At 38.2% G+C, this 13,364-nt stretch overlaps 1 protein-coding gene across 1 annotated transcript in view; it reads left to right on the top strand.

The window, feature by feature from the left end:
- The window catches only part of NBAS (NBAS subunit of NRZ tethering complex), a 399,905-nt gene that overhangs the window by 78,449 nt on the left and 308,092 nt on the right, over window positions 1-13,364 (top strand). The window contains 2 exon segments of the mRNA XM_017871408.1: window positions 2,546-2,674; window positions 5,900-6,014. Of these exon segments, the coding sequence (XP_017726897.1) occupies window positions 2,546-2,674; window positions 5,900-6,014 (244 nt within the window).

Here is a 13,364-nt window from a genome sequence, read left to right as displayed (position 1 = left end):
CCACCTCACCTGGCTAAGTTTTTGTGTTTTAAGTAGAGATGGGGTTTCACCGTGTTAGCTAGGATGGTCTCGATCTCCTGACCTTGTGATCCGCCCGCCTTGGCCTCCCAAAGTGCTGGGATTACAGGTGTGAGCCACGGTGCCTGGCCGACCTGTGTATTTTTTAATGCTAGCTTTGAAGAAGAAAAATGGATAGTTGTGGACGTATGGTTGGGTAAGTATGATTTAATAGCAGTAAATTGGGAGGAACTTAGCAAGGCCTGTTTGTTCACATTCTCACTGTGACTCTCTTCAGAGAGAAGGATGTTCTTTTCTGCCAGGTTTGGGGAGGGCACCTCCGGAATGAGGATCATGACTTGCTTTTAGCAAAAGGTCAGAAAATTCTTCCTGGATTTTATGACCTGCTTCATGGAGGAAGGGTGGTAGGAAGGTGAGAATGACCTTCCTGCCTCTGATGTTTTCTCAGATGCCAACATGACATATTCTGTATTTTGGAGTAGCATATCCTGAACCCCATCAAGAGGGAAGAATTTTTTTAAAAATTAAAAAAACTACATATTTATTCAGTGCTTTCCTGGTCATATTGCTATTGTGAAGTTATTCAGTATAGTTTTGTTGTTGTTAAAGAGATTCATAAACTTTTTTCTTGCTTTCAGAGCACTTTCAGTGGAGTCGTATAATGGAACATTTATAATATCTGGGAATTACCATACAGATCACACATGACTGATTATTCAAGTGATCAAAACAACAAATTATACTTGACCATAATTTCTGCTGAGGGGCCTGCTTGTGACTACTAGAAACTAGGCCAGGGTCCAGGTGAGGACCACAGTCCTGGCTCATGGAAGTGCCCTGATTGGGATTGAAAACATCTGCATTCTAGTTTGGAGTTTGCCCTGCACCCTTGAGTGATTGTGGGCAAGTGTCTTTGCCTTCAGGACTTTAATCTCTTCCTTTGTGAAATCTGAAAAATGGGCAGAGTTCTTTTGGCTGGTAAAAATCTGTGCTTCTGAGGCCTCCTTATACAAAACCACGGAGCTTATTGACTTTAAATTGGAGGAGGGAGGACGTCAGGCCCTTTGTCTTGCACTTCTTTCCCTGATCCCAGAAGAAGGGATGTGGTAGATTTAAAATTTTGCTTTGAAGTAGTTTTGCTTTTATTACTTCTTCTTTTTCAAGCATTTGTATTTCAATCTTACATTTAATTGTGGGATTCTGGGATTAACCTATTATATCTAGTTAAAGTAATTTTAGTCTTTAGTAAAGTGATTAGAGGATGCTGATCTTTTCATCTATGTACTCATTCAACAATGTTCCTGACCTCTTGAAATTGTTCTGTTTTTGATGGCTAAGGCACCTTAGTCATTTGAGACTTGAGGACTTAAATGTCTACAGAGGGCAGGCTGATAATATAATTTAGTGAATTGGATCAAGTATAATAATTTTGATTTGCAGTATAATCATGTTTCATTTTCAGTTATATAGCTAGTATTTGACCCCAGTACTGGAGCAGTAATAGTGAACTGTGCAGGCATTGACTAACGGGAAAGTTTGTGACTCTTCTAAGGGGTCATCTGCTCCCAAATTCTGTTGTCATCTGGGGATGTGGGCTATGTGTTGCCAGATTTTCTAAATGTTCGGAAGAGATGTGGTTGTGGGTTGCTGTTTTCTGGTCTCCGTTTTATTCTTTGTGGGCAGGCTACCTTGGACCCTGTTCTTAATAAATGCCTGAACAGGAAATAGCTGTCCAATTAGTGTTTGTTCAGGTCTTCTGAGTATATTGTAGGTGGGTGGCAGGTGATGTCTCTGCTCATAAACTTCTGTTCATATGGTTCGTGGCATCTGAGAAAGGAAAAGACAGGTTATTTGGACAAGAAGGATTGGAAGGATAACTCTTTCTCTGTATACCTTTTGGTTGACTATGTGAAATCAGTTATTACAAATTTTTTCTGTCCTGTAGTAACAATTAGATTCCTTAAACTGGATAATTTGGCAGCAAATTTGGAAAATTGTAAACATTCATAGCATTTCTTAAGTGAAGGACCATTTTCTTCCTCTTTATCTTCTTCTGTTTCCGTCATTCTTGCACTCTTTCTCTAGCTCTCTTCTACTCCTTTCCTTCTTTTCCACAGCATGAATTTTTGGCCTATTTATAATATATAGCATACTTCGGCACTGTGTAGATATAGAATCTTGTAAAGATCTGGGCCCAAAATTTAAGGAATTGACAGTCTAGTCAAGACCAACCTTAGAAGGTGTTGAGAACTCATGGTGATTGATGTGTGAAGAAATATATTTATAATGCTTACATATTTGGGTTTTGGGTTATGTATAAATTATAACTGAAGTAGATAACAAACTCCTTAAAGTCAGGAGTTCTTTTTCTCTATGCTGAAGTACATTTATAATGATACGAAGCTGGTGGAACTCTTAGTTACTAAAGATCGTTTATATCTTGGCACCTCTAAAGAGTGTCATTTAATTCTGAGTTATTTCTATTTGACCATAATTTATTTGCCCTGACCTTATGATTCTTGTTTAGGATGGAATTTTTAAGATGAGCCTTTCTCCAGATGGGATGCTCCTGGCAGCCATTCACTTCTCAGGGAAACTGAGCATCTGGGCGATTCCATCTCTGAAGCAACAGGGAGAGTGGAGTCAAAATGAGCAGGTATGTCTCTTGGTTATGATTATTATTAGAATGAGACTCTCTTAAGGGTGAGTGTTGACAATGCTAATTTTATTTTATTGATAGCACACAGCTATTTATTTTCATCATTCCAAGGCTATTCTATCCTTTAAATTATGATATCATTACAGTGTGATAAATTAAAAATAGATTAATACTGTGGACTGATTTTAAATTGTAGTGCAGTACACTGTGTATACAGAGTGTAATCTGTAAAAGAGTTTGTTAAACTCTTCATTTTTTCCCACTTTGTCATTCCAAAAGTACAGAATTGAGATGTTAACATTTCAGCAAAAGTTAATATCACGGATTTGGAGGGTCAAATCCTAAAAGGGTTACAGTTCTTTTCAAATCTTGCAACACTAATTATTAGGGGCCTACTTGAAGGGAGTTACCGTCTCTTCACTGGGTAGCTAAGATATAGAGAAGGATGGAACTCTTTGTTAGTGTCATGGAATGATAGGTTTTAAGGATTAGATGATTTTGTTATATAGTGACAGGTAGAATGACACTAGTTAGTGGCATCTATTATAATTTAAATTCACAAGGGGAAAGAAAGGTCTGCTTATATAAAGCCATGTATTGTGATAGAGTAAAGGTTTAAAGAAATTCCTCAACTGGAAATAGCTTGTATTATAAATCTTTTACTCTCTGATTCATTTATATTTTACCATTTTAAGGATTAATTTTCCTTCTCTCACCCCCTCACTCTGTTTTCCTCTAGGCATATCCAGCTTTTGGTGGGTGGTTTTGAGATTTTCATGTTAGAGCCTATTTCCTGAATGACCTGAATGGATCAATGTCATAATTAAGAGGATTATTAATAAGGAATTTTTTTCAGAATGACAGAGGAAAAGAGAAAGTGGCTCTCTATTTTCTTACTCGATTCACAGATTTAAATTTGTTTTAGCTATTCTTATTTTTTTTGTCTTATACGCAGCTTTAGGAAGATATTTTCTCCCTAGTTTCCATTCAACTTCAAGTTCATATTGTCTCCACATGTTTACCATTCTTTCTCCCTTATTGGATCTAGATTTGTCCTCAGTGGCCGAAGTACTCCTCAGCTTGCAACCTTGGGGGCTAAATAAAAGGGACAGTCTTTCTCTCTGCTCTGAAATTATGCTAAATTGACTCATTTCTTCTTTCTAGAGGTGAAGTGATGAACTCTCAAAACTGTGGAACGTATTTAGCTGGGGATGTCAGGCAGCAGAACTTCCACTTGGCTGTTCAAGAACTGACTGAAGATGGGAGTGTAGGCTAATTTATAGGGCATATATTTCATATCACTTACACAGCTGATCCTAGAGCAACATGGGTTTGAACTACGTGGGTCCACTTGTACATAGATTTTGTTCAACCAAACACTGATCAAAAATAGTCTTTGCAGAATGTCACATCTGTGGATAGGGTAGGTGACTTTATGTATCGGTGGGTCAAGCAGGGTCTTCTGGGGAGCTTGAGTGCGTGTAGATTTTGATATACCTGGAACCCTGCATATACTGAGGGATGACTGTACTTGATGCACAGTACACGAGTCCATGTTTCATATCTTTATTCAAAATAAAGCATTATTCATATCATTGATCCAAAAGATACTTCATATTTTTCATGGTTATCAATGCACGGTGATAAAGTATTCAGCTGTTTTCGTTTGAGAGGAGCCTGATGTTCTCACTGTATTTGGGAAATTTTAGATTTGGGCAACATTTTTCTAAATGGTGAAACTCTGAATAATAAAGGCATTTTCCCCCCTGGCTTTCTGTTTTGTTTACTGAATATCTAGAGACCTTTTTTTTTTTTTTTTTTTTTTTTTGTTCTGCAAAGATAAATTACATCTTTTTTTGTGGCCCTTATTGGAATATGCTCAACTTTTTGACTGGTTAGCATTTTTTTTGGTCATTAGTTGCCAGTCAATGCTATAATAATGCATTACTCTTTACTCATTAATATTATTCATTGATTAGATTTTTAGAGTGGTTCTATTAAAAAAAGTAAAAGTTGTTTGAAAACCTTAAAACCAGAGAATGAATAAGTGTAGATATTTCAGTAGTTTGAAATATGCAATCAGAAAAGTAATGGGACGGGAAAGGGAGGGACCTCAGAAATTGAAAAAANTTTTTTTTTTTTTTTTTTTTTTGGTCCTGCAAAGATAAATTACATCTTTTTTTGTGGCCCTTATTGGAATATGCTCAACTTTTTGACTGGTTAGCATTTTTTTTGGTCATTAGTTGCCAGTCAATGCTATAATAATGCATTACTCTTTACTCATTAATATTATTCATTGATTAGATTTTAGAGTGGTTCTATTAAAAAAAGTAAAAGTTGTTTGAAAACCTTAAAACCAGAGAATGAATAAGTGTAGATATTTCAGTAGTTTGAAATATGCAATCAGAAAAGTAATGGGACGGGAAAGGGAGGGACCTCAGAAATTGAAAAAATGTGTTCATAGTGGGAAGAGAGGCATTCAGGCTGGAAGTTGTCATGCCTTAGCGAAAGTGTTTTGAATAAATACCCTGAGTCTGGAAGAATAATTTGTGAGGAATTTTGTAGCTTGGTTGTTGAGCATCCATTTTGTGGATGTGACTTTGATTCCATGTTCCTGAAACAGTCCTCAGATAGAGCTTTTGACTTTTAAATTGATCTGTCAATCAGAGGAGCTATACAACTTGATTCTCAAGGTAGTTTTTTATCTTTTTATAAATGTACACATTTTTAGGATTATATGTCAGTTTCTTCTGATGTGGGTGGTATGAATTATTTCCCTTGAATGCCTGAGTAAACTGGAAAAAATAGATTTTGAGGCTCACAAAACTGAAAACTGTGAACATGATTGGCATTACCGAGGACATTGTACAGATCATGGTGTCCTTTGCTGAGGGAGCAGTGGCTTAGCTATAGTTACTGACCCTGATCCTACAGACTACCATTCCCATTGTGGCTCTGTCCCTTTCCCGGTTCAGAGTTCATCACAGCACAGGCCGGGGTCAGCCACCCCTCCCTTTCCTGCTGCTGTTCAGCATATGGGAGACTAGCTGGACAGGGCAAGCTCTGCCCTCTGAGACCCTAGCCAGTTTTAGCCTCAAGGGAAATTTTGGTCCAAAGTAGGGAACATGGAAGGCACTTAATTTTATTTCTTTTTTTTTCGTTTAAAATCCTGAGGCTGTGATGAGAATGAAAACTCCTCTGTGAACCTGTCGTCTTCTCCAGTCTGATCAGCATGCTGCTTTGCTCTGCTTCCTAGATCCTCCTGTCCCTGCTCTCTCCTTTCGTGTAACCATTTCTGCCGTACTTTGTAAAACTTCATTCCATTGTAAACACGCCGGTGAGGCTTCAGCCTCTTCACACAAGCTCTGGTTTTTTCTGTATGCTAATTGTAGGCTTGTATAGCTTAACAGGAAGAAGGTACGGAAGTACGATCATCTTTCAGCTTTTACAAAATTTACTCTAACTACATTTATTATTTACTGAACACTTTGTCCTATGGTTGTGCAACAGGTAAACAGTAGAGCTGAGATTTGATTTTATACCTCTCTGACGCTGATGCATATGTTCTTTCCATGACCGTGTGGGAAAGAAATACATAAAAAAACCCAAAAAGATAAGTGGAAGAATACTTATTTATTACGCTAGTGAATGCCAGAGTGTACTACACACATTTTTCCCACAATATTTGCGTTATTAGTTATTTAGTAGCATCCTATTATTTGAGAGATCAGATTTGTATGTAAAAGGTTAGGAGGACTATAATCACTCTTTATAATTATTAATTTTTTACATTGATTCTTTTATTTGATGATCTTTAAAACACAGAGACAAATCCTTTTTCTCAGTGGATGTGATACAGATTCCTTCAGCTCTCTCAGATATGCTTAGCTCTTGAGCTAGTGTGTACCAGATACCAGAATAAATAATTGAGCAAGCTTCTCATTGGTAAACCCTTAGCTTTCTAATAGATATCTAGAGTATTCATGATGTAGTGAGGTCTGGGGTAAAGATGGTGGTAACTGTTTGTCAAGCAAGAAGAGTCTGAACAACCATAGTTTCTTTGAGTCTTTCTCCTGTATCCTGGGAATTAATCACTTAGATGTTTTAGATTTGAATTTTAGCATATGAATTACTAAAATCTAGTGTATTAGTATAATAAAACCTATGTGTAACAGGACTGTACAGTAGAGTAGGTTGTTCCTATTTACATAGTAACATAATGGTGAAATAATAAAGTTCAAGTATTTATTGATTCTACTGAGAATTAGAGTAGGGAATACAATGTCATAGTCCCTGCTCTTAAGATATTCACAGGCTTCCAAGGGAAATTATGAACAAATGATTAAAATGACATGTTAATATTTTGAGAAGATAAGCTCAGGAAAGGCATGTAGGTCAGCTGATAGTGCTGGAGAGAAGAATTATTGAAAATAAATAGTATTTGTATAGGAAGGCTTGACTATTTACAGAGCATAGTTTTCATTTGTCTCACAACAACCCTATTAACCCATGTATGCTGGAGGTTGCAATTTTTTTGTGTGTGAAAAATCAGACCTTGGCCATGAACTTGAGCAGTAGGATATAAATAACTCCCACAAGTTTAGCATTCCAATAATGGAACACTAGGCATAAATGGGTTAAGTGAAATGTTTTTAATACCATTTTTTATAGATGGGAATGGTGCTAAAAGAGGTTAACTTGAGATCACTAAATGTTAGAGTCAAGATTCCGTTTTCATTCAAGTCTCCTGACTTCACAGGTTAAGCCTTTTTTTTCAGAGTATCTACTTACAGTGCTTACATTTAGAAGTATTGACTTTTATCTGGGTAAATAAGAGACTAGCATATGATATTAATGGTAAGCAAGGGAGATATATCAGCTTGAAGTTTATATGAATAACATCCCCTGGAGTCATGCAGTAGATTATGTAGAGACCCTAGAATTTTGCAAGTAGTAATAACTGAGAGGTATAATATAGTTGTTTACCACATATGTAAGTGTCTGCATGTACTCATCACTGGAATCCTTTAAAGAGAAATATCAAGCTTTGAAAAATACTGAGACAGCTACTCTTTTTTCATTTCTCTAGTAATGATCAAGTGAGGTTGGATCAGCCAGGTAGGGCAGAGTTTTGCCTCTCTTTATGGCTGCTCTAGTAAGTAAGTAGACAAATCAATTAGTTTCAAATAGATGATATGGTAATATGTAAAATAGTCAGCTTATAATTTTAGTTTAAATGTTGCCTGAGAAGGAACTAATGTTGCTGCTACCCTGCACAGCCTTAACCCTCTTTACCAAAGTTGTGAATTCAACTCATCTGGGGCTTTCTTCATGTAATTTGCCGCTTTATTAGTTTTTATAATATGCTTTGTGTGATTGAGTATTTTCTCTGTAAAACCTAATGATTAAAGATAGTTGTAGAAGTGCCTATTCTGATTTACTAATATCCAGTTTTGAGTTGATTAAATATTTTGGCTTTCATTGTCAATATGAAAATCCATCTGGCTAGAACTCTGTGAGTATTAAATTTTGTTCATGTCTGGAATATAGTAAAATTGCTTAAGTGATTTTCATTTCAAACGTTTCCCATATGTTATGTTTATATATTTACATCTCATTTTCGGCCTTAATTTTTCTCTCAAGAGGTTTTATTATTTGCCTATTTGTACTTCTTCAGGCCTAGAAATGGAATACAAACTTACGTCTTCATTTTCATTTTCACACATAGTAGGTGTTGGACTAACCTTAAGTAGATCAATGAAGAGTAAGTGGGAAGATGGCAGTTGATGTGATGAATCTTGGTATAATCCACAGCTGTTTTCACAATTTTACCAGACTGTGAGTTCTTTCAGAACTTAGGCTTAACATAATAAATAATAATAAATATTTGTGGAATGAATAAGCCTTTGAAAGGTTGTTGTGGAAAGTCAGGGACCCTGAACGGAGGGACCGGCTGAAACCGCAGCAGATTTCATGGACATTTATTAGTTCCCCAAATTAATACTTTTATAATTTCTTACGCCTGTCTTTACTTCAGTCTCTGAATATACATTGTGAAGATTTCATGGACACTTATCACTTTCCCAATCAATACCCTTGTGATTTCCTATGCCTGTCTTTACTTTAATCTCTTAATCCCATCATCTTCGTAAGCTGGGGAGGATGAATGTCACCTCAGGACGCTGTGACGATTGTGTTAACTGCACAAATTGTTTGTAGAGCATGTGTGCTTGAACAATATGAAATCTGGGCGCCTTGAAAAAAGGAACAGGATAACAGCAATGTTCAGGGAACAGGGGAGATGACCTTAGACTCTGACTGCTGGTGAGCCAGGCGGAACAGAGCCATATTTCTCTTCTTTCAAAAGCAAATAGGAGAAATATCGCTGAATTCTTTTTCTCAGCAAGGAACATCCCTGAGAAAATGCGCCTTGAGGATAGGTCGATAGATGGCCGCATTGAGGCGGCCACCTTTTACGGTCAAAGCTGAAGGGATGAAATAAGCCCTGGTCTCCTGTAACATTCCCAGGCTTATTAGGATGAGGAAATTCCCGCCTAATAAATTTTGGTCAGACAGGTTGGTCTCTGTGACCCACACCCTGTGCATGCACTCCCTCCCCTTTTGAAAATCGCTAATAAAAACTTGCTGGTTTTACGGCTCGGGGAGCATCACGGAACCTGCCGACGTGTGATGTCTTCCCCGGACACCCAGCTTTAAAATTTCTCTCTCGTACTTTTCCCCTTTATTTCTCAAACCAGCTGAGATGCTTAGGGAAATAGAAAAGAACCCATGATAAATATCGGGAGTGGGAGGCAGGGATTTCATTATATTTAGATTTTAGTGGTAACAAAATTAGCAAATAAAATTCTCAAGTCTAAAGAAAACATTACTTTAGCCATAATAGGTTTTCTGTACAAAACCTATAACTATTCTTAGAACATCTTCCTTTGGGTTATGGCTGTGGTATAAAATGATGGCATTTTAGGCTGTTTTCAGTGATGTGGTAGCATGAATATGTCAGGTGGGGAGGCATGATACCTTACTGAACTCATCATAAGGATCACAGCTGACACTCCTATAACGAAAGACAGGTTAACAAGAGAAAAGCATAACACATTTATTTAAAAACAAATGATTTTCCTTGCTAACTTGAAATTGGAATGGAAGATATAAAGAGAAATTTTTACCTTCTCTTCTTGACCAGGCACTATAGGTAGAGATCCAGGAAAGCTCACTTTGTTAAAAAAAAAAAAATCAAAAAATGTCTTACCTTTCTTTGCTCGCCTTTTGTCAGTTGTTCCAGGATTTTGTCTGCAGGTTCCAGAGCAAGTCAGGTGTCTCAGCTGCCCCACGTTGGGTGCCAGAAACCGTTGGGGTGGAAAGGTGTGATACCTCTCCTAACCCATCATAAGACAACACAGCCATCACTCCTGTAACAAAAGACAGGTTAACGAGAAGCATGACAAATTTATTTAATCAACTTTTTACATGACACAGGCACCTTCAGAAATGAAGACTCTGGTTAAGTGTGGCTCATTCCAGTAATCCCAGCACTTTGGGAGACCTAGGTGGGTGGAATTGCTTGAGCCTAGGAGTTTGGGACCAGCCTGGGCAACATGGTGAGACTTCATCTCTACAAAAAATAAAAAGTGGCACGCACCTGTGTTCCCTGCTGCCCGGGAGGCTGAGTCAGGAAGATCACCTGAGCCCAGGAGGTCCAGGTTGTAGTGAGCCGTGACCACGCCACTGTACTCCAACCTGGGTGACAGAGAGAAACCTTGTCAAAATTAAATTAAAGAAATAAAGACCCAGGGAAAACTGTTTTTATGCTTAGTTTTGATGAAGAATGGACAACCTTGTAAAAATGTGATGGGACAAAAGGGTGTGGCCTAATGGTGGGAGACTGAAGGGGAAACCCAGCAAGGCCTGTCTGTCCGATTCCTTTTGGCTTCTCTGTATAACATTCCCCGCTACTATGAGGCAGGAGCCCTCTGGAATAAGGGTCTTCAAGGGAGAAGGGAGAGAGCGACCTTTTTAGGTTTTAGAGCTTCCTTTGGGGGAGGAGTTCTAGTTTCTGTGATGCACCTCAGGGAAGAAGAATTCTGGTTTCCGTGACTTGCTTTGGGAGACAAAGAGCGTCTTGAGATAGGAAGGCAGGAGAAGGTCAGAGAGATGGTGTTTCTGAGGCCCTTTCAGTTGCCTCAGTTGAAAGTACTCAACATGCCATGCTGTTATACTTTGGGGTATTGTGTTCTGAACCCTAGTAAATACAGAGAAGTGGCATTGAGGTTGCTTCTCGACATGTATTCACGTGGTGCCAGGAGCTTTCTTGTGGTTCATGGGGAGTTTGGTGATCCTGTCCATGGAGCACCAGTTTAGAATGTGTATCAGATGTGGTGACGCATGGCCTTATCCTGATTCTCCTCACATATAAACCCCTGGGGAGGAAGGATGGTAAGTTGATGCTAGCTTCAGTGCACATACATGCTTATTATCAAATTTTCAATGGCTCACACTTCAGGTACTAAAATACAGGCACCTACATATTCATAGCAGCAGTGTTTACAACAGCTAAAAGGTGGAAGCAATGCAGATGTCCATTAGTGGATATATGGAGAAACAAACTGTGGTACATCCATACAATAGAATATGACTCAGCCACAAAAAGGAACGAAGTGCTGATATGCGCTACAATGGTAGAAGGACCTTGAGAGTATCATACTAAGCGAAAGACGCTAGACACAAAAGGTCACATATTTTATGGTTGCATTTATATGAAATATCCAGAATAGGTAAATCCATAGAGATAGAAAGCAGACTGATGGTTCCTGGGGTCCAGGGGAAGAGGTAAGGGGAGTAACTGCATAATGGGTTGGTGGTTTTGCTTTGGAGCGATAGAAATGTTTTGGAAGTGGATGGATGTGATGGTTTCACAACATGGTAAATGTACTAAGTGACCCTGAATTGTTCATTTAAAAATAGTTAATTTTACATTATGTGAAGATCACCTCAATAAAAAAGGATATCATTAACGTCCCCCCTAAAAACCCCAAAACAAACAAAAATCAAGATAATTAAAATCTGCTGTCTTGGACTTATTAAACTGTTCTACTTTTTTGCCCTGAATAAACTTTGCATTTTCCTAACTCTGTATTTTTGTTCACGTTATGCTTTCAGACTGGAATGTTTTCCTTTATTCATTTTCTGCATCCAAGTCTTATCCAGTCTTAAAAGTACACCACCATAAGACTTTCTTTGTACCTCTTGAATTCCCTTCATTTTTCTTAAACCCATGCCCCAAATTCTCTGTTCATCCTTTGAAGGCCCCTGGCATTTTTATCTATACGTCTCTTTGGGTAGTTAACAAATGTGATGATCTTGGATTATATTAATTTATATTCATTTATTAGCTCTCTGTGTGCTTGAGTTTTGGGCCTGCAATATCTTTTTTTTTTTTTCCTTTTGTCTCAGCGTCTATTTATTTTCATTTTTTTTTTTTTTTTTTTTTTAGAGATAGGGTGTTGTTTTGTTGCCCAGGCTGGAGTGCAGTGGTGTGATCATAGCTTACTGCAGCCTTGAACTCCTGAGCTCAGTTGATCCTCCTACCTCAGCGTAGCTGAGGCTACAGAAGTGTGCCACCATGCCTGGCTAATTATTTTTACTTTTTGGGGAGATAGGGTCTTGCTATGTCACCCAGCTAGTCTCAAACTGCTAGCCTCAAGCAGCTCTCCTGCCTTGGCCTTCCAAAGTGCTGGGATTACAGGCGTGAGCCGCCATGCCCGGCCCCGGTATGTTTTGACTAAACAGAACAAATCACACTTTTGGGAGGGTATAGGAAGCTTAGTACTATATCAGATAATTTTCCTGTAGCTTAGTCATTAGAATTGAATTCTAATTAGAATTCAGTGACTTAAAATTTGGTTGATTTGTTTACTCATTTGACATTTAGCTGTTATGACAGGTGGGCACTGTGATGGATCTGGGAATACAAGGATGAGTATGACAGAGTTCTGGATGCAGAAGAACACATCTTCACCTTGTGTTTAACATCGAATTGACAGGAGATGCCCATTATTTAAGCAATGTTCAGGGAAGAGTCTAGTCCCAAGGTGACTGCAGACTCCGGTTCTAGTGGACGAGTACTGCTTGTTCATGGTGCTCCTTCTTATCATTAGATTTGACGAAGACATGCACACTTTGAATTCTCAAGTGAGAGTTGTTTATTTTTAAAATTTCCTTAAGACTTCCTGTCTTTTTTTTTTTTTTAATTATTATACTTTAAGTTCTAGGGTACATGTGCATAACGTGCAGATTTGTTACATATGTATACTTGTGCTCTGTTGGTGTACTGCACCCATCAGCTCGTCCTTTACATCAGATATAACTACCAATGCAATCCCTCTCCCCTCCCCCTCCCCATAATAGGCCCCGGTGTGTGATGTTCCCCTTCCTGAGTCCAAGTGATCTCATTGTTCAGTTCCCACCTGTGAGTGAGAACACACGGTGTTTGGTTTTCTGTTCTTGTGATAGTTTGCTGAGAATGATGGTTTCCAGCTGCATCCATGTCCCTACAGAGGACACAAACTCATCCTTTTTTATGGCTGCATAGTATTCCATGGTGTATATGTGCCACATTTTCTTAATCCAGTCTGTCACAGATGGACATTTGGGTTGATTCCAAGTCTTT

This window comes from Rhinopithecus bieti, unplaced genomic scaffold (assembly GCF_001698545.2).
Source record: "Rhinopithecus bieti isolate Rb0 unplaced genomic scaffold, ASM169854v2 scaffold_4781, whole genome shotgun sequence".
In the NCBI taxonomy this organism is placed as follows: Eukaryota; Metazoa; Chordata; class Mammalia; order Primates; family Cercopithecidae; genus Rhinopithecus; species Rhinopithecus bieti.
The sequence above is the reverse complement of the archived record's forward strand: the minus strand, read 5'-3'. Positions and strand labels throughout refer to the sequence as shown.